We start from the raw sequence: 25,498 nt of genomic DNA on the forward strand, positions 1-25,498 counted from the left end.
GACTGAGTCTGGAAACATCCAGACAGCTAGGTTGGAGTTCTAGCAACACCTTGAACCAGTGCTTTCCTATCTGAAGAACAGAATAGAAAGAAGACTGGATCGATGGGATGGAATAGCAAATCAGAAGATGACCAGCTTGATTTTTGAGTATATGTAGAATACTAGGAGTAGTGTTTTAACCCATACGCCTTATAGGAAATAATGAGTTGAATTTTAGTATTTGTGCTTCTGAAAGGCTATGGGAAACTACAACTCTAGTTCACCAGAGAGTTTCATTTTGGTGGGTTTCTCAGATTGGCCTCAACTACAAGTCTTCCTTTTTGTCACTATTTTGATTTTCTACTCCCTGACTATCTTTGGCAACACAACCATCATTGCTCTTGCAAGACTGGACCTTCGACTGCACAAACCCATGTACTTCTTCCTCTCCCACCTCTCCTTCCTGGACCTCTGCTACACCACCAGCACCGTGCCCCAGCTCCTGATCAACCTTCATGGACTTGACAGGACCATCAGCTACGGAGGTTGTGTGGCCCAGCTGTATATATTTCTTGCTCTAGCCTCCACAGAATGTTTGATTTTGGTGGCTATGGCCTTCGACCGCTATGCTGCTGTGTGTAACCCACTCCACTACACCACTATCATGCACCCCCTTCTCTGCAAGGCATTGGCCTTCTCCTCCTGGATAGGAGGCCTTGTGAACTCTCTGATTCAGACAGGTCTTGTGATGGCCATGCGACTCTGTGGCCATCAGATCAATCACTTCTTCTGTGAAATGCCCATATTCCTGAAGTTGGCCTGCGAGGACACAGAAGGAACAGAAGCTAAGATGTTTGTGGCTCGAACAATAGTCTTAGTGTGCCCTGCAGTTCTGATTCTAGGCTCCTATGTTCACATTGCCCGGGCTGTACTAAAAGTCAAGTCAATGGCTGGGCGCAGAAAGGCTTTTGGGACTTGTGGGTCCCACCTCATGGTGGTGTCTCTCTTTTATGGCTCAGGTATTTATACGTATCTTCAACCAGTCCACAGATATTCTGAAAGCAAGGGGAAGTTTGTTGCCCTTTTTTATACTATTGTTACCCCCATGTTCAATCCTTTGATCTACACCCTGAGGAACAAAGATGTGAAGGGGGCTCTGTGGAAGGTGCTCGGGAGAGGCACAGACTCAGGGTAAGCGGTGAGGAGAAGAGGTAGTAAAATTTCTGGGGTAGCTCTCATATCTAGAATCCCGTCTTGACCATTGGTCACAGCAGACAGACCAGTAGTTCTCGGGATTTTAAACCTTCTTTTTGAGTACATTATAAGAGGCTATCTCTTGAGATTCTTTGTAGGTCAGTATCTAGGGTCTTCATGCAAAACAGAGTAAGATGCTATTTATATCACCATTTTCCACAAGAATTTACTTGGAGTGTATATTCTGGCCACACTGGAAAGTAGTAATGGGCTATAGATATTTGGGGCAGTGATGGTCGATATAGTTAAATGTGACATTACTTTTTATCAAGTCAGTTATTCCCAGCACAGATGGCAGTAGTTTATTAGATGTCATTAGTTTACCATCTATTTTTTAAGTAATTGTGGCCCAGGTCACACCCTCCCAACATCTTTTTTTAACTTTCTTTTTATTTGTTCTTTGTGTCTTTCACATCATGCATCTTGATCCTATTTATTTCTTGTCCCTGCATATTCACCCTCTGCCCTTTCAGTGCCCCCGCCAAATAAAATTTAAGAGAAAAAAAAGAATAGAAAAAAAGAAATCTCGTCGTGGAAGCTGTAATGTGACACAGTGAGTCACGCAGCAAACCCTTGTGCCCATCTACCTTTACTTGCAAGTATTCATTGCAAAGAGTCATTGGTCTGGTTAGAGACCTCTGGTTTCTGCTGCACTATCAATGCTGGGCCCTCACTGGCACTCCTCTTGGTTTTCCTGTTGTTGCCCTATGTTGTGGAGATCCTGCAGCTCTGGGTCTGTAGGACTGGTCCCTTCACATGCTCCAGAAGATCACAGATGGAGTGGAAATTGGGGTGGGTCAATTCATAACCCTGATTCTGGGTCTGGGTAGTTACAGGGTCAGTCATCCTGCCAGCTCTCCCTTGTCCTCACCACCAGGGTGAGCTCTCCTGCAGTGCCCTGGTGAGTTCACCCAATGCAGCAACGAGCAAGGGGCAAGGCCAGTTCTCCTGCTTTCATGTCCTCAGGGTTGGATCTCCCACACCTACCACCTTCAGGGCCAGCTCTACTGCATTGCCCAGGCATGGCATAGGGGCCACTCTCCTAGGGCTGCAGCAGATGAGGGGCAGGGCTAGCTCTATCAGTCTTAGGACCTCAGGGCCAGCTCTCCCACCAACCTCTGTTGGGTGGGGGGCAAGGCACACAGACATCTCTCTCTGCCCATGTGGCCATATGACAGGGGAGTCATGGGGACAGCTCTCCCATGCTAACAACTGCCAATAGGATTGTCTCTATTATTCTGGCCAAGCAAGGTACAGGGCCTGCTCTCCCGAGTTTTGCAGCTGGTGGTGGGCAAGGGCAGCTCTCCCACTCATTGGACCTCAGGGCCAGCTCCTCAACCTGCCTTCAGGCATTGTTGGGTGTGGGGGAATGCATCCCTCCTGCTGCCCATGCTGCCACATGACAGATGCCCTCCCCCCAACATCTTAAGGCCTGTTTCTAACTTTTCTGACATTCACTACCCTTCTAGCTTCTTCATGGTTTCTTCCTGTTCCTGAGAAAATAAGGAGATCATGTTCTGAGATACTTCGCTCAGAATATAGAGCTTTAGATCTTATGTAGGTGTATCCTCTTGAATAAACTTTGACAATCTCATCCCAATATCACAAACAGATTGAAGGCACTAATATAAAAAAGGAAGAATATTAAATTTTCAGAAGATTTTATGGAGGATTATGTTATGACTTTTATCTTGGATATCATTTTTTATTTTAGGTAATCTAATGCATAATAATTGTGAATGTCATTGAGGAGGACGGGATTTCCTGAGACTACCTGTTGGTTCTTCTGTGGGTTCTTTGTCTGGGTAGAGTATCCAAACTCATAGAATGATGATTACCAAAAGAAAAGCATATAAGCTTTATTAGTTTATGTATACATGAAGAGCTTCACAGGAGAGTAACTTTCCAAGAAAAACACTGAAACAAGTTGGTTTTATACTTTTCAGGCAAAGAACAAATAAATTTTTAAAGGGCTAGAAAACAAATGGATCTCTAACAAAGTAGTATATTCTAGAGATTTCACTAAGAGACATGCCTGTAGGTAGAAAAACAAGCTTAAAGTGAATGTTGCTTTAATTGGTTCATTTATTCAGGTTCATTACAGCCCTACATTACTAGTCTTGGTGACTAAGTCAAAATCATCATTGCTGTGGGATGGTCTGTCTGTCAAATAAAACACTGATTGGCCAGTGGCCAGGCAGGAAGTAGGTGGGACAAGGAGAGAGGAGAATTCTGGGAAGCGGAAGGCTGAGGCAGAGAGACACTGCCAGATGCCGCCATGACCAGCAGCATGTGAAGTCGCCGGTAAGCCACCAGCCACGTGGCAAGGTATAGATTTATGGAAATGGATTAATTTAAGTTATAAGAACAGTTAGCAAGAAGCCTGCCACGGCCATACAGTTTGTAAGTGATATAAGCGTCTGAGTGATTATTTTATAAGTGGATTGTGGGACTGCGGGGCTTGGGGAACCTGGAGAGAAACCCTCCAGCTACACATCATTATGGCTTCCTACTTGTAGGAAAAGGCAGGCTACATAGGCATGCCTAAAGTTGCATTTTCTCACATGATTTCAGCTCCAAGTAATCTATATTCCAATACTGTTTCTGTTTTATATTTTGAGGTAGCTTAGTCAAGACCTTCAGTAGTTTTGGAATGTGGTATGATGTTTCAATAGACAGATAAAAAGTGCAATGGCATGTCTGTCACCTCAAACATTTATTATTCTTTGTTCTGAAAACAATCATAGTCATCTCAACTAGCTATTTTGAAATGTACAGTTAAATACTGTAAACCATTGTTCTCCAATGTACTGTAAAATTTTAGGAATTATTGTTCATATCAGGAGAGGTGAGCCCACCAGTAATTTCCTGTACTTGGTTAGTCATTTGGGTAATTATTAGCTTATAAAGTCCCATTACAAATGGGCTATCTGTGAGACATTTGGATAAGGGACTAGAGTGAGAAGTCATAGTAGGCATTTAGCTACCATATCCAAAAGAAATGGAGATGGGTTACAATGCATGACCAGCAACATTCCATACTACAGAGTCTAGTCACTTGGAGTTGTAAGATTCAAGTCTGGGAATGTTCTCTAACTTTTGGGTGAGGACTTCCAGTATCACATCTCATGGTATTGCCACTTACAGAGCAAAAGATTTTTGTAAATCAAGATTTCTCAGGGCCAAGGTTTATGACAATAACTCCTTTTTGCTCCCTAAAATTTTGCTATCAAAGATGTAATGAACTTTTAGATTTTCCTTCTATTGTTTGAGAATTCACACATACATATAATGTGTTTGGATAAACTCCTGCCTCAACCCTCCCCTCCAACTCCCCCCTGCTACCCTACCACATTTCCCTTCCAACTTCACGTGCTTTTGTTTTTAGCCCACTGCATCCACTTAGCTACCTTTATGGGCGTGTGCGCAGGGCCATCTGTAAGAGCATGTGGAGCCTCTCCGGGAACACATCTTTGAAGAAAACTGGCACTTGCTCCACCAGAAATTGTCCATTGTCAATAGCTCTTTAGCTAGTGGTGGGACTTGATGAGTCCTCCCCCTTCCATCCTGGGACTTGGGTTGATCTGATCTTGTTTAGGTTGAGTATGTGGTCACAGCTGGTGTGACCACAGGTGTGCAATAGTGCTGCCATGCCCAGCAAGTACTATTTCATGGCGGGTCTCCACTGCCTCTGGCTCTGGACAAACTTTCTACACCTTCTCCTGCAATGATAACTGAGCTTTGTGGGGAAAGGGCATAATAGAAACATCCCATTTAGAGATGAGCACTCTACAGTCTCTCAGTCACTGCACGCTGAATAGCTGTGATTCTCTGTATTGGTTCTCATCTACTGCGAAAAGATTTCTTTTTTATTAAAAATAGATTTTTTTCATACAATGTATTCTGATCATGGTTTCCCCTCCCTGGAACTCCTCCCACATCCTCCCCACCCACTCAAATCCACACCCTTTATTTCTCTCACTAGGAAACTAAGCAAACAGACAAGTAAACCAGATGGGGACAAAACAAATATCAAAAAAAAAGGCAGAAGAAACACATAAAGATGCAGACACACACACTTGCCACAGAGAAATCCTGTAAAGACACAAAATTGCAAAGGTATGGTTTTAAGAAAAAAAAACAGCCCAAAACAAAGCATTATGAAACAAAATACCACTAAGTTCATCTTGTGTTGGCCATCTCCTGCTGGGCATGGGGCCTGCTCTTAAGTGTGGTTTGTATACCCAGTGAGACTTCATTGGAGAAAACTAGTTTTTACTATACTGTAAGATTTAGTGAATTGCTTAGTTACTACACGATCCAAATCAAGACAGAGAAGAAAGCCTTGTTATCTAAACAAAAATTCTTATTTGTACTTGTGGTGTTGAGTCACCTGAGGCATCATATTGGTCATCCTTAGGCTTAAAGGGGTTTCACTGGGAAACCCCATCACCCTCAGTTTTCAAAGGCAGCCATTGCTAGAGCTGAAGGGAGTGACTTTTCCACGTTTGTGGGTTTCCTCTTTGCAGAGACAGTGAAGTCGTGCTTGCTTAGAACCTGTTCAGGGCAGGTTTTTCAGTGCCCTGGTTTCCCGCAGTGCTCGCTAACATGTGACCCCTTAGAATCTCCTTTAATTCTGCCTGAGTCTGCACTACCAAAGAAAATATTGATTTTTCAGGTTTATTGTGGGTAAAACAGGATAAAAAGAAGAAACAATGATATATTAAATATTGGTTGTGACATACATGAAAAACCTCAAGCTTTTCCACCAAGGAAATAAATGTTTAGTTGGATCACTTTTGCATATAGGGGAGAATGAGTGTTGTCTGAGGAGTCCATAGAAGGAAATAAATTCAGGTGTGTGGTAAAAGTACACAGGAGATACGGAATTTGGTCTGACTGACGACAGGACTTGGACCAAAGCATAGGAAATACGAGAATCTCATTATGAGAAGTCTAACAAGTAAGTAAGGGTAAGTTGTGAGGACACTGACTGGCTCTGTTTGGCTTGGGCACAGCATAGAGAATCGATGGAACTCAAGGCTGTACGGCAGGTCTTTGAGAGTCTGCCAATTGCTTATAATTGCCACATTGGGGCACAGAGGTCTCCAAGGCCATACTTGATGAACAGTTTTTTTGCCAGGAGGAATACATAATGCCCCCAGGACAGAACTGAGTGAGGTGTTCACACTCTGAGGGTCAGGAGATGTCTAGATATCCTTAAAGTCCAAAGGTACTTTGATAAAGCACTAGGCCCTACCCGGTCTCAGTTAGTTAGGATAAACATTGGCTACACAGGGGGGATGCCTCTACTTTCTAGGTTAGGAGGCTCAATTACCTCTCTCCTGGTCAGAACTATGCATAGTCATGACTTCTCCAGGGTGGGAGCCTTGTCCTAAGACCTCTATACCCCCAAAAAATGCACCAGTACCTCAAAGAAACAAGTCTATCCTGAACCTCTCTAGAGATAGATAGTCTCAGATATGTCTCACAAGCCAACAGATCTGAGGGTGGTAAATGACATGGTTCTCTCTTCTGGAGCTCTAGGTAAGTGACAATTGAGTGAGAAGCTCAGGACTCACATTCTAAAATCAAAAATGACAATATTCTACTAAGCAATTGGCACTGGGTTCCACTCTGCTGGTTGCCTGGTTTGAGCACATAGAAAAAATGTTAAATTTATGAAAAAGCATATTTTGTTATCTATAGTCTTTATTGGCATCTGTCCTCTCACCTGAACACATAAAACATAACAAAATTTCAAATTTCAAAACTAGGAATACTTGCTGGAAGCATAGACAGTGAGAGGGAACTCATCCTTAGAAGAGACAAAAAATAAGCAATTTGTCAATTTAGTCTTTCATGTCAAAAAAGCTAGCTGGATTCAAACCCTGATTTTGTAGCAGTATATTGCCAATGTAATCGTGTTGTCTGGACTATTTATCAGTATTGAAGGTCACCCTAAATAAACCTGTGGCATAGTATGGAATGCTGTGTGGTCTTAGTGTGAAGGGACAAAATCCAGATCAGAAAGTTATTGGGCCTGTAGATGAACACGTTGGGCAGGAGGCTGCTTTGGTGCCTGGTAAGGTTTGATAGCGAGTTCATATCCCAGACACTAGTGGAGAGAGCTTCCTGTGTGGCATAACAGGAAGAAGTGAACTTAGATTAGTTTTTAAAATTCACGGTTCACAGTGAAGGTAATCAGGAAAGAATTCCTGAGAGCCCTCCACCCAGAAGATTAAATGTAATGGTTTGAATAGGGTTCCACTACAGTCTGGCAATATTAAATTAGTGGACTAGCATGGAAGATGAAATAACATGTGCTGCTGGAAAAAATTTTCAGACAGGCAGCAGTGGTGCGCGCCTTTAATCTCAGCACTTGGGAGGCAGAGGCAGGAGGATCTCTGTGAGTTCGAGGCCAGTCTGGTCTACAGAGAGAGATCCAGGACAGGCACCAAAACTATACAGAGAAACCCTGTCTCAGAAAAAAAAAGGAAAAAATTTTCAAACATGAGTCCTGACCAATAAATTCATTATGGAGATTATGCATAGATACACTGGTCCATGCACATACTCACATACACACAGGCACACAGAAAGCTGAACATAGATAATCACTGACTTTTCTATAGCTGAAAACAAAATATGTAAATGATATCAAGAATGCTTTGTGTGGCCCAAAAAGATTTGGTGCAAGAAATAAACTTTTAAAATACATACAAAACAAATACCAGGGCTGGGAAGTATTCTGCAATGTTTCAGTTCATCATTCAGTGACTGAAGGAACCTTTTTACAATATTCTGATCAAATCCTCCCTTTTGAGTGAGCAGGCACCTTTTCAGGTTACAGGTTTCACAATGGTGTATTTTTAGATCACTTTGCTCTTTCTTCAGTTCAGCTCGTATTAAGCCACAATCTGCCTTCTTGGAAATGTCACCAGCTGGTCTAAGCTTGGACCTTTTAAGAACAAAGAGGGGGGTTGGGGATTTAGCTCAGTGGTAGAGCGCTTGCCTAGCAAGCGCAAAGCCCTGGGTTCGGTCCTCAGCTCTGAAAAAAAAAAAAAAAAAAAAAAAAAAAAAGAACAAAGAGGATTGGGTGCTTTTTCTGTGTGGCAGGTTTCAAACAATGTACACTTGTTTTCCAATCTAAAAACTCTATTTAGATCACTGCTCCTCATCTAGGATGTTTACATGCCTTGTCAATCTTATTATTCTTTGATCTGCGATCAGAGTTTTAAAGCAACCTACCACCAGGACTTAATACTCCCTATTCTATCTGACTGCCAGGAACCATATTTTTATTTCAGGATGAAGTTTTTTGTGGATGGGTGGGATGGAGATGCAAGCCATCATGAAATAGTCATATGTCCAATAAACATAATTTTCTTCTTTGCTGAAATACAATATTTGGGCAATATGAAATGAAACGGAAATTTTAAGATGTCACTTTGACTGGAGCTTACATGGTACTATTTTCTTTTATTGAGCCATGGGGATTAGAACGGCAGACTCGTTCTCCCAGAGAAGCGACTCACAAGCAGGCATGAGTCTTTGTGTGGCAGATGAAATTCAATACAGTGGGGGCAGAGATGGAAGAAACTTTAACTTACAATCGATGTATTGACTCTCATTGTGTACTAGATTCCAGTTACAAAGATCAGATTCCAAGGAAGTAGGGCTACCTCTGCACCTTACTGTCCACACAAGCCTATACAATGTCAGTTTATTTCTACAGACCTGTTCAAAACTGGAACAAGTCTGAGCCCGCAGGCTCAGGGGTATATTAAGCATTCTCATGCATCTGTCATTACTCTAGGTACCAAAATTTTAAGTCTGAATAAGGTCAACTTCCTAATCTGATTTTGTCAGGGAGACCATAAAACCTTACATTTTTTCATAATTAGATTCATAGGAAAGTGGAAGATACAATCCAGAAAATAGTCAACAAAGAAATAGTTGAGTCAAAGAAAGAAATCCCCGTGAAGACAGAAATGGGAAACGAGCCATGGAAAGCGTAGCAGAGCAATATACTGTGGATGAGGAAGTTAGCCCGGGGCTTCACTCAGCAAGCTTTGATTTGAAAATCTGCATATCAATAAGAAATTACTTTTGGATTTACTCCAAAACTATTAAGGTTCTGTACCACCATTTTTATTGAATCTTAGCTTGCATTTGTTAAAATCTATCAGTCAAGTGAACAATATTTCCTCACTCTGAGTCTTTGGCCATGTATTCCTTGGTCACTTTCTAGTTCCTACTTTTAAAATAAATTATTGTCAAATCAGTTCTGTACATGTCCAGCAGAGGTTCTGAAGCTCAGTTCAATGCTGCCTGTTCAGTATTGTTTTGCAGACTGTGGCAGGCACTTAATATCATCTAGCTCTTGATTACATTGTGTTAAAATCTTTGGGGATTGGGATTTCAGGAATTTTCATAAAATAATTCTTTTGATATTTTGCTGAACTGTAGGTATGTTAAGAATGTCTACATGATAGTATGAATATGATTGAGATTAAAATGTATAGTATGAGTGGCTAGCATCTAGCATATCACTAAATGAGAATAGGACAGTGTTGATTCATTATTATTGCACAGAAAATAAATATATCTGAGATATTTGGGTGTATCATACACAGTACCAGGGTGTGAAACACACTCCTTAATTCACCCAAAAATGTTGATTAAGAGACTTTCATCGCTCCAATACTGCACTGTGAGATGAGGGTACAATGCTGAATAAATTCAACAGATCCAGTTGGATGGTCTTGAAAGAATATTTGCAGGACACACCAGTGTTAAAAGTATATATGACACATCCTTCATAATTTAAGAATGCATCAGAGCACTTAATCTCCATCAAAAAACGATCTTACATGTGCTGATTTAAAAAACATATATATTAACACTTGGTCATTATAATTTATATTTTCTCCATCTTTTCCAAAAGGGCACAAGTGTGATACTCAAATGCATTTCTTGTAGCATTGATCCATCTTGGTGCCGTTAGTGACCTTCTAATACAGATTTAATGAGAGGGCAATATATGAAGTTGGCATCATTTCTCATATTAAGCAGAGGTGAAACTTCTGTTAATCACTGATTTCTTTCTTTGTGATAAACTTTTTCATATACCTTTCATATTTTTACCACAAGAAATATTAACCTTTAAACACAAGCAATTTTATGCATATTCTACTGCCACAATTCATTAAGGTGTGTTCATGGTTAATTCTTAGGTTTCCTGAAGGAATATTTCATGAGACTTGAAGAACAAATCAAGTGTTTCACACAAAATAAGGTATTTAACATCTTCTACATGCCCTGGATGAAAGTAACAGTAATTTAGCACTGTCAATATTAGTAATGTTAACATGCTTAAGGGAAGACATGTCTTTTTAAACTCTGTATTGTCTGGCACCCAGGAATTCTGAGCTTTTGAGGAACAAAGAGACGTGACAGATTATCATCGAATACATTAGACTCTAGAGAATATTGACGCAAAGAACTTTGGGTTTGAGAGATGAGAACAGCTCCTCTTGGGAAGTCCAAAAATGGTTTGATAAGTTGATTGAAAAGTTACCGTACATCCCAAGCACAATGATTCATGAAGAGAAACAAATTTGTTATAAATAATTTCCCCCTAAAAGGATGGAACACCACTCTTCTTAATCTTTTCCATCAGATGGCAGTGGTATGAGCGAGGCCTCCCACGTTGGCACACTGACCATTTACACTGAGCAGAAAGTCACAGATGTTCAAGAGGGACAAACATGTGACCTCAGCCTGGTTAGACCTGAGTCTTAACAGGCAGAAACTGTGCCTCATAGACTATGGAGAACAAAAGAGAAGACTGTAGAATACTACATACACTTCTGCAGTACTTTCTTCATTTATTTTGCTTGACTTTAGAAGTTCTTGGAATCAAAACCAAACCCTTTACCACCTAGATGAACACCAGTCCTGCGTTCGACTTTTCAAATGCAGTTTCCACATTAGTGAAAATGGATACAAATGTCAGTTCTATTAAGGAGGCAGGGTGTCAGCTCTCCTTTCAGAAAAGGAAGTATCAGATTCAAGGATTGAAAAACTTGGCTAAAATTCTGGAATACACAAGCGACAGGACTAAGTAAGGTCCAAACAAATGTGCTATCATCCCAATCCACTTATCTCTGTACTAATGAGAGAAAGATTATTTGGCAGATGGAACTGAGCAAATAAGTGGAAATCAAAGTGCCTGGTTTAGGAAAACTAAGGGAATACTGGGAATGTTGTTTAGATTAGCATCCTTCATAGTGGACATTAAATTGTCCCCTGCTGTTTGTGTGCATAAAAGGCTATGGACAGCTTCAATGACAGTTTAGGAGGGAGTTTCATTTTGGTGGGCTTCTCAGATTGGCCTCAGCTGGAACTCTTTCTTTTTGTCTTTATTTCAATTTTCTACTCTCTAACTCTGTTTGGCAACACCACCATCATTGCTCTCTCCCAAATGGACCTTCGATTACACACTCCCATGTACTTCTTCCTCTCACACCTCTCCTTCCTGGACCTCTGCTACACCACCAGCACTGTGCCCCAACTCCTCATCAACCTTCATGGACTTGACAGGACCATCAGCTATGGAGGATGTGTGGCCCAGTTGCTCATATCTCTTGCTCTGGGCTCCACTGAGTGTGTGCTCCTGGTGGTGATGGCCTTTGACCGCTATGCTGCTGTGTGTCGTCCCCTGCACTACATGACCATCATGCACCCCCTTCTCTGCCAGGCATTGGCGATTGCCTCATGGGTAGGAGGCTTCTTGAACTCTCTGATTCAGACAGGGCTCATGATGGCCATGCCCCTCTGTGGACACCAACTGAATCACTTCTTCTGTGAGATGCCTGTTCTCCTGAAGTTGGCCTGTGAAGACACGGGAGGAACCGAGGTCAAGATGTTTGTGGCCAGAGCCATAATCTTGGTTTTCCCTGCAGCACTCATTCTTGGCTCCTATGCACAGATTGCCAGGGCAGTGCTAAAGATCAAATCAATGGCTGGACGAAGAAAAGCTTTTGGGACCTGTGGGTCCCACCTCCTGGTGGTTTCTCTGTTTTATGGCTCAGCCATCTACACATACTTACAGCCCAAGGGCAGCTATTCTGAGAGTAACGGAAAGTTCGTTGCCCTTTTTTATACTATCATCACCCCCATGCTCAACCCTCTGATTTATACCCTGAGGAACAAGGATGTGAAGGGGGCTCTGTGGAGGGTGCTAGGGAGAGGCACAGACTCATGGTAGGGGAAGAAAATAGGGTCACTACAACTTTCTTTGATAGCTCTCATATCATTAAGTTGATCCTGTTCTGCTGACTAAGAAATATCCTTCAGCAAGTCTCAGAATTTTGTTCCTTGGGAGGTGAAAGTCAAGATCCCTTTAGCTTCTTTCTCTGTTAGTGTGTACAGTCCTTGGAAGAAGGGGGTCAAAGCTGATTTAGCTTAAACATTGCACAGGAATGTTTGAGAAGATGGTTTCTTCTCACCACATGGGAGACTAGCACAGGTGTTTGGGAATTTCTGAGTATGAGGGAAGACTTAATTGAATGAGACACCCCTTTTCCAAAGCTGGTGATTCCCATCATATGTTGTGTAGATGGTACTTTGCCCAAAGGTATAGAACACTGTTCACCACTGGTTTTCTAACTAGTTGGCTGCATCCTTCCATACATTCAGGGCTTAGATCACCTCTGCCTTTTTAGTTTTTTAGTGCCCACTATTACCAGAGGGAGAAAAAGGAGACTATGGCCAGATAGACATCATCAGAAGAAAGTTTCATACATGATGTCATTTCACTAATACTTAAAGAAAATAACAAAATCTGTGAAATAGCACCAAATAAGAAGAGCATTGAAGCCTTCTCAGATGGGCCCAACAGGTTTGTTTGTTGCCATGGTGAAGATATTTTTCATTGACGGGAGAAGAGAAGATAAATGATTATAAAAACAATAAGCATGAAGAAAGCGGGATAACAAAGAGAAAGAATGAAAGTAACACTAGTGAACGCAGAGAGGAGTTGGCATAGGCAGGAGGGACGCAGCCTTCAGATCCTACCACAGCTGTTTCTTTTCAGGTACTTAAACGATGGTTTCAGATCAAACAATAGCTATCCTTGTAAATAAGCTTTAAAGTTTTACTCACTTTTCTGGTTGGATTAAAAAAGTCTTAATTCCAACAGCAATCGTTACTTAGTCTTTGAAATATTTTTATACAAATAACTGTGAGAGCTTCATATAATCACCAGCGATTCATGATTAACCAAGCTTCAGCGTTTTTAAGTAGCTTACCCACGTTCACGTGACGTGAGCCTGGGACACTTTTGTAACCCCAAGCCAACCCATACCATTGCCCCTATGGTTCTCTTTTTCTGAGAAAGGATTCCCCTCCCCATTACACTTTTTTTCCAAGGTCCTGGGTATCCAAGCTTGCAAATCACCACACTAGAAAATGTGTCTCTGTGTCACTGAGATGCCCAGCCAGTCTCAAGAGTGAAAGCTTAATAGTAGAGGAGTGAGCTTGGAAAGCTGGAAAGGAAACTAAATGGGAGCAGAATGTGCATCACCGATTCTCCCTGCTCTGTTCTGACCTGGCCTCTGCATTCTTCCGAATTAGGAACATTCTGCCATCAGTTGCATGCTTTTGCTCTTTGTATAAGGTGAATGTATAAAGCAATGTGATCATTGCTTCCATTTCTTGAACCTTTTGTGTCAAAAATCCATGCTGAAGAGTGTACATTGTCACACTTAGTACCTCAACATTTAAATAGCTATAGTCCCTCTCCCCATCATTGCATTAGTTTTACTGATTAAGGCACTAAAGTTCAAGTAATTTTTGTATAACTTGCTTCAGGTTACCTAAGCATTAAATTAAGGGTCTGTATTTGGACTTGGCCTATTACATTTCCGATCCTACTTCCTTAGGATCTACTACTCAGCCATCCACACCTTTACACCTCTTTAACTCAGGATAATCACTAACCATATACCTGAAACACATGCTTTCTTTTGCATCCTTTCATACTGTTGAAACAATTATGGCATATATACATACTTAATAGAGAAAGGAGGACTAAATAAAGTTTTGTGACTAGTGCATTACTCTTTTATTTGACAGTCAGTAAAGAGAGATGATCATTAAAGATAGCATTACTCCAGTGAAGCAATTGGTACAGCTGGGCACCACACGGCCATTGCTTTTGCAATTTATGTCTTGTGGGATGCAGATGCCATCTCCATGGAAACCTCTAACCCCTGGGCAGCCATAGACCTTCTTATTCAAAATAGTGGCTAAATGATTTTTGCCACCAAGAGCAAAGCCATGTCATTTGCATAAAAAAGAATGCAATCTGAGATAATTATATTAAGAAAATTAAGCCAATCTTAGACAAATGTATGTATACATATATATGTTTGTTCTATATATGATCATGCATATATATAGGAGTGATAAACAAAATGAAAAGCTGGCTATTAAAAATAACAAAATGACAAACTCTTGTGTGATAGTTTGAATTTAATTGGCCCCCATAAGCTCATAGGGAGTGACACTATTAGGAGGTGTGGGCTTGTTAAAATAGGTGTGGCCCTATTGAAGGAAATATAGCTTTGTGGAGGCGGGCTTTGAGGCCTCTTTTTCTTAAGCTTCTCTCTGTCACAGACCACTTTCTGTTGCCTTCTGATCAAGATGTAGCCAGCAAATGTCTGCCTGCATGCTGATATGCTCTACACCATGATGATAATGGACTGTAAGCCCTTCTGGACTGTATGCCCCCACAATTAAATGGTTTCCTTTATAAGAGTGGTCATGGTCATGGTGTCTCATCACAGCAATAGAAACCCTAACTAAGACACCTTGGCTAGAAAAAAAAAGAAAGAGAAGACTGAACAATTAATACCATTGCAGCAGACACCGTGGAAATGCAAAGACCACTGGAGATCTCTCTGAGAAATAGTAAACCAATGAGTTCGATGACACAGACAAAATGGACAAGTTCTTGGATACATTCAGCTTAGCAAGACTGAACCATAAAGAAATGTAAAGCTTCAATAGAACCATCACAATCATTGAGATTAAATAAGTGACTTAAAAAGCATCTCACCAAAGAAATACCCAGTACCAGATGACTTCATTGTTGAATTCTACCAAGCTTATAACAAACCACTATCGAAACTTTCTTGATCATTATCAGGGGAAAATAAATCAATAAGTAAATCTTTTCAAAAAGAATATGAAATCAGGGGCTGGAAAGATGGCTCAACAGTTGAGAGCACTGGCTGCTCTTCTAGTTAACCTGAGTTTGATTGCCAGCGCCTACATGGCAGCTCCCAGCCATCTGTAACTCTAACTCTAGGGAATTCAGTGCCCTCTGCTGGCCTCTGCTGACACTTTACACACATGACGCACCAGCAGACAGGCAGGCGAAACACCTATACACACCGAATAAAATTAAATAAATTAAGTCTTTTTAAAAGACTACTAAGTCACTTTATTCTCAATTATATACTTCACGTGTATGTAATTGTTTGATAGACGAATGATTCTGTGTGCATGGTGTACAATAAAGGAACCGGTGAAATCATGTTCAACTCAGGATTGAGTTTTACATGAGTATAGTTCCCGTAATTTCAAGGAAAAGCAAATGAAATACTTCAGTATATGGTGTATATAGTGTATATGTGCATGTACACATGTTTCTAAATGTGTGGGTACACATGTGTGTACGCAGGTACTCATGCATGTGTGTGTGTGTGTGTGTGTGTGTGTGTGTGTGTGTGCGCGCGCGCAGAGGCTCGAAGATGGCATTGGGTATATTCTTCAATTGCTCTCTACTTTGTTTGTTTGTTTTTAAAGATTTGTTTTATTTTCATTTATGTACCTTTGTATGTATCTATTATGTATGTGCATGTTATGTGCAGGGACCTGAGGCCAGAAGATGAGTTTGGATCTCCTGGAGATGGAGTTATAGGTGGGATTGAACCACCCAATGTGGGTGCTGGGGACTGAACTTAGATTCTCTGTGTAACAGGCCCCAGACCTTAGCACAACTCACTCAGTGACAGAAGCACAAGCTCAGCATGTAGACACCCCCAGCAGCCAAAATGAAAACAAAGACCTGATCCATCAGAGTCCATATAATTCTGGGGAAGTCTCTAAGTGTAGTAACCTTGCTTTTTGGCTTCTGCAGTTCCACTTCTGTTTAACTGTTCTTGTTAACTGAAGAATGCCAACCCAGAACATGGCCTTTGTGCTTAAAAGCTCACTCTGAGAAATACCCAGTATCGTCCCTGATTGGCTAATAAAGACTTTCTATTGTCTTAAATCCATGTGTCTTAGCTGTGAAAAGACACCATGACCATGGCAACTTTTATAAAGTAAACCATTTAATTGGAGTGGCTTGCTTACAGTTTCAGAGATTCAGTCCATTATCATCATGGCGGGGAGCCTAGTGGCATGCAAGCAGACGTGGTGCTGTAGCCGAGAGTGCTACATCTTGCAGGCAACAGGAATTTGACTGACAGTCACACTGAGGAAAGCTTGAGCAAAAGAGATCTCAAAGCCCACCCCCACAGTGACACACTTCTTCCAACAAGGCCACTCTTCCTAATAGTACCACTCTCTTTGGGGGCCATTTCCTTTCAAACCACCACATCATATCCAAGCAGTCTTCTCTGGTGAATATCCCACAATACTCTGCAAAAGCGGCAAGCACGCTTAACAGTTGGGCTGTCTCTGAAGCCCCTTAACCATACATATTGAGTCTCTCAATCAAACTCAAAACCCACAGATTGAGTTAAGATATTCAATTTGTTCCATAGCCCATCTCTGTCTCCTGAGTACTGGGGTTATAGTTAGTCACCATCCCTGTCCAGCTTCTACACAGGTTTGGGGTATCCAAACTCAGTACCCCACACTTGCACAGCAACAGTGCTATCCACTGAACCACACACCCCAATGTGGTTAATTACATCTTAACAAAACTATTAAAATCAGTACTTGCTAATTGTGTTGTAAACAAAACTTTGATATATAAAAAAAAAAATCTATCCATCTCTCCAAAACCTCCCATTACGCACAACTAATAAAAAACATAATCATATTCTACCCGGGGAAATTTTTCTACATCATTTTTAAAGCTTGTTTGGTAGTTGTTAATCTTGATTGTCACCATGATTGGATTGAGACACACTTAGGAGATTTGTAAAGCTCTGGCTGTGTCTATTAAGACCAGTCCTGAATGTGGGCAGCACCAACTGCAGTCTGATAGCCCAGATACAATAAAAGGAGTCATAAAGAAAGCCTTATACAGGAGTAAACAACTGCTGAGAACTCTGACCAGCCAGTGTGTAGGGAAGAGGTCCTAGGACCTGTGGAGCTGCCTACACCTGCGGAGAGTACTCCAGGCTTGTAGCTTTCATAAGTCTTCACCCTGGTTGATGTGGGCTTCTCAGTTATTCAGTTGATTTTGAGTCATCCCTGCTCTCAGAGGTAAGTCCTCACCCATACTCCTGTTAGTAGCCCCCATAAAAACCCATTGGTTAGCAAGATGGCGCCGAAAGCGAAGAAGGAAGCTCCTGCCCCTCCCAAAGCCGAAGCCAAAGCAAAGGCCTTGAAAGCCAAGAAGGCGGTGCTGAAAGGCGTCCACAGCCACAAAAAGAAGATCCTCATGTCACCCACGTTCCGGCGGCCCAAGACCCTGCGGCTCAGGAGGCAGCCTAAATATCCTCGAAAGAGCGTGCCCAGAAGAAACAAGCTTGACCACTATGCCATCATCAAGTTCCCCTGACCACTGAGTCAGCCATGAAGAAGACAGAAGACAACACCACACTTGTGTTCATTGTGGATGTCAAGGCCAAGAAGCACCAGATCAAGCAGGCTGTGAAGAAACTCTATGACATTGATGTGGCCAAAGTCAACACTCTCATAGGGCCTGATGGAGAGAAGAAGGCATATGTTCGGTTGGCTCCTGACTACGATGCTCTGGATGTTGCCAACAAAATTGGGATCATCTAAACTGAGTCCAGCTGGCTAATTCTAAATATACTTTTTCACCATAAAAAAAAAAACCATTGGTTCACCAAAAAGAAAGCCTAACATATTTTTTTCCTGTTTCCTAGCTATATATGTGAGCTTCTCTTTTCCTTTGAATATGAACTTCCTTGAATCAAAGATCATATTCTTGTTCTCCTTTCAGTCAAAATGAAGGCCTAAAAATTAATTTGACATTAATATTACCACTGAGAGACTATCTGCCATGTACCAGGAGTCCACAAGCAGTGGTTCAAGGTAGGTCATGGTAAAATCATCTTACAGGTGGGGAAACTAAGGCTCAAGCATGTCAAATCACAAGGCTAGCAATGACAAAGCTATTTCCTTAAGTCATATTATGGTTCTTTAAGTGACTATAGGTATCTGTGCATTGACTTTTTTATTTCCCATAGTATGAAAGAGTATTATTTTTCAGTTTTTTTTTTTGGTTTTTTGAGATTCAGTATATTATTTTAAGTGAATGCATGAATTTGTAAGATTATTATAAATAAAAACAAGACATAAAACAATGAATATTAATGTATTACATCTTACAGAAAAATGAAAGTATTGTACTCCCCAGCAAAAGTAATGAGTTGGATCCATTCCTGTTTGTAAACATATCTGGGAATATATGAGCACTACAGGAAGGGTACAGAGAAGAAACAGATTTGAAATGTCATGAACATGGCAGGCCTCAAGCGAGATGTGGCATTTGGTCTGATTGGTGACGGTCTAGTAGGACTGGGATCAAAGTAGGGAGGTAGAATGTATCTCAGACTACAGAGTCCTTTGATTAAGTAAGAAGTTGTATTTTGAGAATAATTAGTAAGACAAATTAGTCTGGCAGAGCATGGGGAATAGAGATAACTGAGAAATTGCAGGGCCAATCTTAGAGGGCCATTCTGCTAATTATAAGTAGTGCAATGGATCCCAGCAGTCTCCAAGACCACATACACTTGCCAACTCATTCTCCTTACCATTGTCGCCAAAGAATGTACGTATGAATACACAGTCAAGAAATGGTGTCACACTATGCCAGCCTAGTTTTGAGATCAGAAGGAGGCTGATGGCCCTCCATCTTCGTGGCTCTCACCTCTAAGGTCTGGAGCATCAGCATTGTGTGCTGCTGAGGGAAGATCATTTACTATCATGATTTCTCTGGGACAGAAGTTCTGACCTGAGTTCTTCCAAACTGACTTTCAGACATCAGTAGCTGTCACCAGTCTCTGGTGGGCATCATTTCTCCTTTGCAGTCAACAGAATTGTTGAAGGTTTTGAACTCCAGGTAAGTGCTGACTGGGTGAACTCCTTAGGTTACACAGTTAAAATACAGAAAATAAGAGACATTACACTGGGCAATTAACACTTAGAATTCCCTTCTGTAACAAATAATATGATATCAAAACTTTGATAGCTAAGAAAATTCCAAACACCAGATCCAAAAGACAAAGAATAGAGGTCGTGTCAGGATTGTTGAAATAAATCAAGAAATTCTTAGAACAGTAGACAACAGGAGGGAACCTCTTCCAGATTGAGACACTCATGATGAAAATAAGGAATGTGTTATTTCAGTCTTTGAATGTTGATTATGTTGACTTCAATCTACATGCTTTCTTGGTCTTATAGTAAAAATTTCTACAGGTTGCTACTGGATATTTGATAGACCAGTCTTGCAGCAGATTTTCCTAAAGACTCTTGGAAAACTATAGGAAGCCCTGTGCTCTATAGTGCAGAGGAAATGGCACCCAGGTCAGAGAGTGACTAACTTTGTAGCATAGCAGTTAGGAATGGAGACTGAGTTAAAGGATGTTTTGTTCCCTACTTAACCACTCCAAGACAAACAAGGTCAAACAACAAAGTTGGTGAGGAAGGAATTTGTGGGACCACATTTGCTCAGAGGAAAGATGAAATTTCATAGCTAGATCACAGTTCCAGTATAGCTGAACAACATCATCTAATAAATAGAGCTTGCTGAAGGGTGTAGAACTGCACCCTGTAAGAAAAAAATTTAAACGTGGTTGTTGACCAAGAAGTTGGCTATTTTTAAAGATCATGTATAGATAGATGCATTGAAAATACACTTCTGCCTAGTCTTATTGTATCTTGTTATGCCATGTTTGGTTGATATCCCTGGGAAGCCTGCTCCTTTCTGAAGGGAAATGAAGGAGGAGTGGATTTGGGGGAGAGAGAAGGGGAGGGGAAATGGGAGGAGTAGGGGGGGGGGGAAACTGGTCAGGATGTATTGTATGAGAGAAGAATAAATAAAAAGAAAGAAAGAAGGAAGGAAGGAAGGAAGACAGAAAGAAAGGAAGGAAGGAGAGAGAAAGAAAGAGGGAGGGAAAAGAGAAAAGGAAAAACACATATAAGGATTTCAACAAAGGTAATCACTGGTTTTTGTAATATAACTCAAAATTCTGTGTGCCAAATAGATCAGTGGCAGGAGAGAAAAATTTTAAAATATAAGTAAAAGTATAAAAGTAGAGACCACTAGTTCTGATTGGAACACACCAAACCACCAACACCATCTTTGATCTATGCAGAAACATTTTGTTATATCCTGGACAGGCATCTTGCACCCTTTGAGAGAGCAGAAGCTTTAAAGTTGCCTGCATATCACTTCCTTTCCAGGCAAGCTGCTTTTAGAAACCTTTACTCTTTTTTCAAGTATTCTTGGAGAGTGAAATTTGCCTTCCTGTAATGTATCAGTTGTTCTGTGTTGTGCCTGAAGGAAAAGAGCAAGGCAAACTCATGGCTTTTCTACAGGACATATCTTTACTCTTTTCTACTAATGATCACACTTATCTTTAAACATCCCCTTTTCAGGTTCTAATGCTTAGTTAGGAACACCTATTTCCCAGGAACAATGTTTAAAGATGGTTTCTCAATTTTACTATGCTTTGATTCTAGATGTTTAGTCGATGTTCTACTCCGTGTACTGCCAAGAACTTGTATAACAGTTGATATTTTGTCTAATGTGTTCAGACCATCCACTAAATAATATCTGTAACATCTGGTGATGGCTAGGATTAGCGCATACATTATTTGGAGCTGGTTACATCTGCTTAGGATCACTTCCACTTTCACCCATCAACAGGACAAGATACTTTCAAGCAATGACCTCTGCTTGAGGAATAGAACACAGGAAAGCTTCTATGCTGTGTCCATTTTCCTCAATATTTGGAGACTCATCAGCTGGGAGGAGATCTTCGTACATCTGCATGCTTTCCATTGTGTCCTCCTCACCAGCTCTCACCTATACGCAGTGGGAGGCTCATTTCTGCCCAGTCCCTGAGCCAGTGTGACCACAGTCAAAACATATCTGGCTCATAATATAGAATTAGAAAAAGATGTTCAACAATGAAGCACAGCTCACATGAACTCACGGAGATTGAAGCAGCAATCACGGTGCCTACATAGGTCTGCACCAGGTCCTCTGTATATATACTGTAGCTTTCAGTTAGTACTTTTATGGAATTCCTGAGTGTGTAAATGAGTGGGTCTCTGATTCTTGTGCCTTCTCTCAGGGCTTTTATTTTTCTGTTGGCTTGGCTTGTCTAACTTCCATATGATGATTTCATTTTATCTTATTATATTTTATTTTGTTATGTTTGGTTGTTATCTCTTAGAAGCCTGCGCTTTTCTAATGAGAGACATGAGGATCTGGATGGGAGAGGAGGTAGGGAGGAACGTGGAGGAGGAGAGGGAGGAGAAACTGTATTCTGATTATATTTTATGAGAGAAAAATCTATGTTTAATAAAAAGGGGCAAAGAGGGTTGGGGATTTAGCTCAGTGGTAGAGCACTTGCCTAGCAAGCACAAGGTCCTGGGTTCGGTCCTCAGCTCTGAAAAAACAAACAAACAAACAAACAAACAAACAAAAAGGGGCAAAGAAATAATGTTTGAGATATAGTAGAGGCCAAATTTGTGTCCGTGTGATCAGTAAATTGCAGTTACTGTTCAACAATGGAAATGTTTCTCAGGGGGTAATTTTATTTATCCCTTTGATTATCTTGATTATTAAATATGAACGTAAGTCAGACCCTGGCTATTGACCACAAGAGAGAATGGAGTGGGAAAAAATGTTTGAAAGATTAGAAAGGTGTTATAACTCCAGCAATTGAATCCTTCTCCCCTCTGCACCCCCAAACCACTCTTTCTCTGTTTCTGTCCAGAAAGGGGTCGGCCATCCATGGGTGTCAACAAAGCATGGCACATCAAGTTGCAGTAGGACTAAGCTCCTCCCCTTGTGTTAAGGCTGGACAAGGCAACCCAGCATGAGGAATAGGTTCCCAAAAGCCAGCCAAAGCGTTAGAGACAGCCTCTGTTCCCACCGTTAGGAGTCCCACAAGAAGATTAAGCTACACAATTGTCACATATATGTAAAGGGCCTAGGTAAGTCCCATGTAGACTCCCTAGTTGTTGGTTCAGACTCTGTGAGCACCTATGAGGGCTGGTTAGTTGTTTCTGTGGGTCTTCTTATGATGTCCTTGACTGGTTTGTACAATCCCTCTTCAGCAGGATTTCCTGAGCTCTGTCCAGTGTTTAGCAGTGGTTCTCTGCATCTGTTTCCATCAGTTACTGGATAAAAGCTCTTTGATGACAAATGGGATAGTTACCAATGTATGAGTATAGCAGAATATCATTAGGCATCTTTATGTTGACATTGTTTTCTCCAGTCATGTTTGGTTCTATCCTAGGTCTCTGGACCATCCAGCCTCTGGGGTCCTGGCACTCCAGGCAGTGCCAGGGGTGGGTTCACCCTCATGGTATGGGTCTGAGGCTGAATAAGTCACTGGTTGACCATTCCCACAATCTCTGTGCCACCCTTACCCCAACACACACACGGACCTTCATGTAGATTCAAGTTGGATGTCTGTTTCATTTTATTTTTCTCCAAACAACTTCTGTTATATTTCTTAAAGGGTAAATTATTCAGAAGCAAACTACCTTTATTGTTTATCATAGAAACTATTTATTTTGTGCATTTTTTCTTGCTTAATTGTTCATTTTTCTTACAATGATTAAAGTAGATATTATTTTGGAGCAGTTTAAGTCACAGCAGTGTTGTATGGAAATTGCCCATTTATTCTCTGCCCCACCCCTGACATGCATAGCCTTCAGATTATCAACAGCCTGAACTACAGATGTCTACAGATGTACCTAGAGACATCATTATTGTTCACATTCCACAGTGTGTTTCACTGTCGTTGGTTTTTGTGTTTGCTATCATACATAAAAAAATGCCAAGAGCAACATCAAAGTTCCCCATGTTCAGTTAATATTTACATTTGATGTGGGATATGGGTCTCTCTCTACCCTTCTGCATGTACATATCCAGTTTCCCCAGGACAAAGAAATAAAAGGCAACCTCTGCTTTTGAGAGACTTGATAATACGGACATAATACCCTCAATACACAAGCAACAGCAGAAAAGTGTCAGAACTGATGAAAGAGCTGATCTAACTTACAAGATACAAATACATTAAAAAAAAACTATCTCCAAAGTCACCCAACTATCAGGGAAAAAAATATAATACCACTGTTTCATGCACAATAGAATAAAAAGAACAAAGTATCTTGGGATAAAACCAAATGAACAGGTAAAAGACCTGCATATAGATACCATAAAACCTTACAGTTCTTTTTATAATTTTGCCTCAGCAAATGAGCTTTTAAAAGAACCACCTTTTTAATACCCTTCCTCCCTTTTAGTATATGAAAGTGTGTAGCTGATCTAGTTTCTTGGGGAAAAATTAATTCCTACTGACTTTGTAGTGAGAGTCTAATGTTTTACTCAACAAATTTTATTTAAAATTGCTATGCCATGAAAGAAAGTGATATTAATGTGTCATCTTTTTCTTAGACAGCAAAAGAAGCCACCAACATTTGTCTTTACATTCACTGTATTCTCTACTGATGAAGAGTCACACCGTGTAGAGGCACAAAGGCATATTTAAAAGAGAGAAAGAAACTGTTTAAGGAAGATAGGTCTGGTGAGAAGGGAGCACCTTGTCACAGGGGAGATGATGAGAGGTGAGAAAATATTCATGGTGGGGAGACTCATCATAAGAAACCTATTTGTGGTTGTATTTTTCCTGTGATGTAGCTACAGGCTCTAAATCCTTCGTGGCAGATGACAACTGGTCGTGGACAGGGCCTCAGAGACCGTTACACTACCCATACGCACTTAACTGCAGAAAAAATGAACAGCCAGAGTGAACCCTCTGAAGTCATCCTGGGGACTCCTTCCTCCTGCTCTACTGAAACACTTTGCTCATAGACTATGCAAAGGAGCAAATGAGAATAACAGTGCTGGGGTTTCTTTCATAAGAATTTAACAGCAGATTCCACACTGGTGCTCCTGGGTCCTCAAGTCAAGACTGTGAGGAAGGGAACACCATCCCCACAGGGTTGAAAATGTACTATCTAGAGCACTAGGTGGCCCGAATTAAGACACAAATCAAACAGGCAGGAGGAATATGATTCAAGCAAAGGCCACATGACTCCTGCTCCAATCATCTCTTCCCTGGGTACGAATAGAAAATTCAGGCATGGAGAGTAGAGCTGAGTTGAATAATTAAATATAATATGGAGCCTATGACTCTGGGGTATATATAGAACATTGTGGAATAATGTTTTAATTCATGTTCTTTGCAGTGTAATTTTTTTTTTACTTCAAAAGCCCTAAACCCATCAATACCAACAGGTAGACTCAGCCACGAATAGCAACAGGCCAACTGAAGATAAGGAGTCGTGAGATGCAGAGAAAGTGTATTGAGTCAATGCATACTGGGAAGAGGATCAGACAAAGGAATCCAGTGACCACATGTTTATCTGTAGGGTACAAATATGAGACTGGGGTCTAAATAGAGAAATATGTGGGCCAAGAAGATCACATTATTAAGCAAGCCAAGTCAAGGTGTGGTCCAGCTATCATTGTCTCAGCTCTAGTCCTGCAATGTGAGCCCATAAATTGTTAATCTGCCAATAATGGTCTTCTTGGGAGATCAGTGTGGGTATAAATGTAGTGTCATCATTGTAGATAATATTTCACATTTTGGTGATAGTCTTTCATGTCTTTGCTGCTCTTGGAATCCAAGCTGACTAGAGGTTTAAAACAAGGATTCTCTGTATCTCCAGCCTATGCAACCTGTGCAGAGTCAACAGGTGAAGGAGAGAGAGAAGAATGGTGGCAAACATGCAAGGC

The 25,498-nt window shown here is 41.0% G+C and overlaps 1 protein-coding gene and 2 pseudogenes across 1 annotated transcript; all 3 read left to right on the plus strand.

Annotated features, from left to right (window-relative positions):
- Nucleotides 1-238: 238 nt before the first annotated feature.
- On the plus strand, nucleotides 239-1,174 carry LOC102912698 (olfactory receptor 2Y1B-like). The gene has a single exon (XM_006987109.1). It carries the CDS (start codon nucleotides 239-241, stop codon nucleotides 1,172-1,174), a length of 936 nt encoding a protein of 311 aa, XP_006987171.1.
- Nucleotides 1,175-11,572: 10,398 nt separating this feature from the next.
- Nucleotides 11,573-12,565, plus strand: LOC102913010 (olfactory receptor 2Y1B-like; annotated as a pseudogene).
- A 5,241-nt stretch (nucleotides 12,566-17,806) lies between these two features.
- LOC102913323 (large ribosomal subunit protein uL23 pseudogene) lies at nucleotides 17,807-18,326 on the plus strand (annotated as a pseudogene).
- The last annotated feature ends 7,172 nt before the right edge of the window (nucleotides 18,327-25,498 follow it).

Source organism: Peromyscus maniculatus, chromosome 8 (assembly GCF_049852395.1).
Source record: "Peromyscus maniculatus bairdii isolate BWxNUB_F1_BW_parent chromosome 8, HU_Pman_BW_mat_3.1, whole genome shotgun sequence".
Lineage (NCBI taxonomy): Eukaryota > Metazoa > Chordata > Mammalia > Rodentia > Cricetidae > Peromyscus > Peromyscus maniculatus.

Coding starts and splice junctions, on each gene's coding strand:
- LOC102912698 (XM_006987109.1), top strand. CDS start 239: ATGGGAAACTACAACTCTAGTTCACCAGAGAGTTTCATTTTGGTGGGT.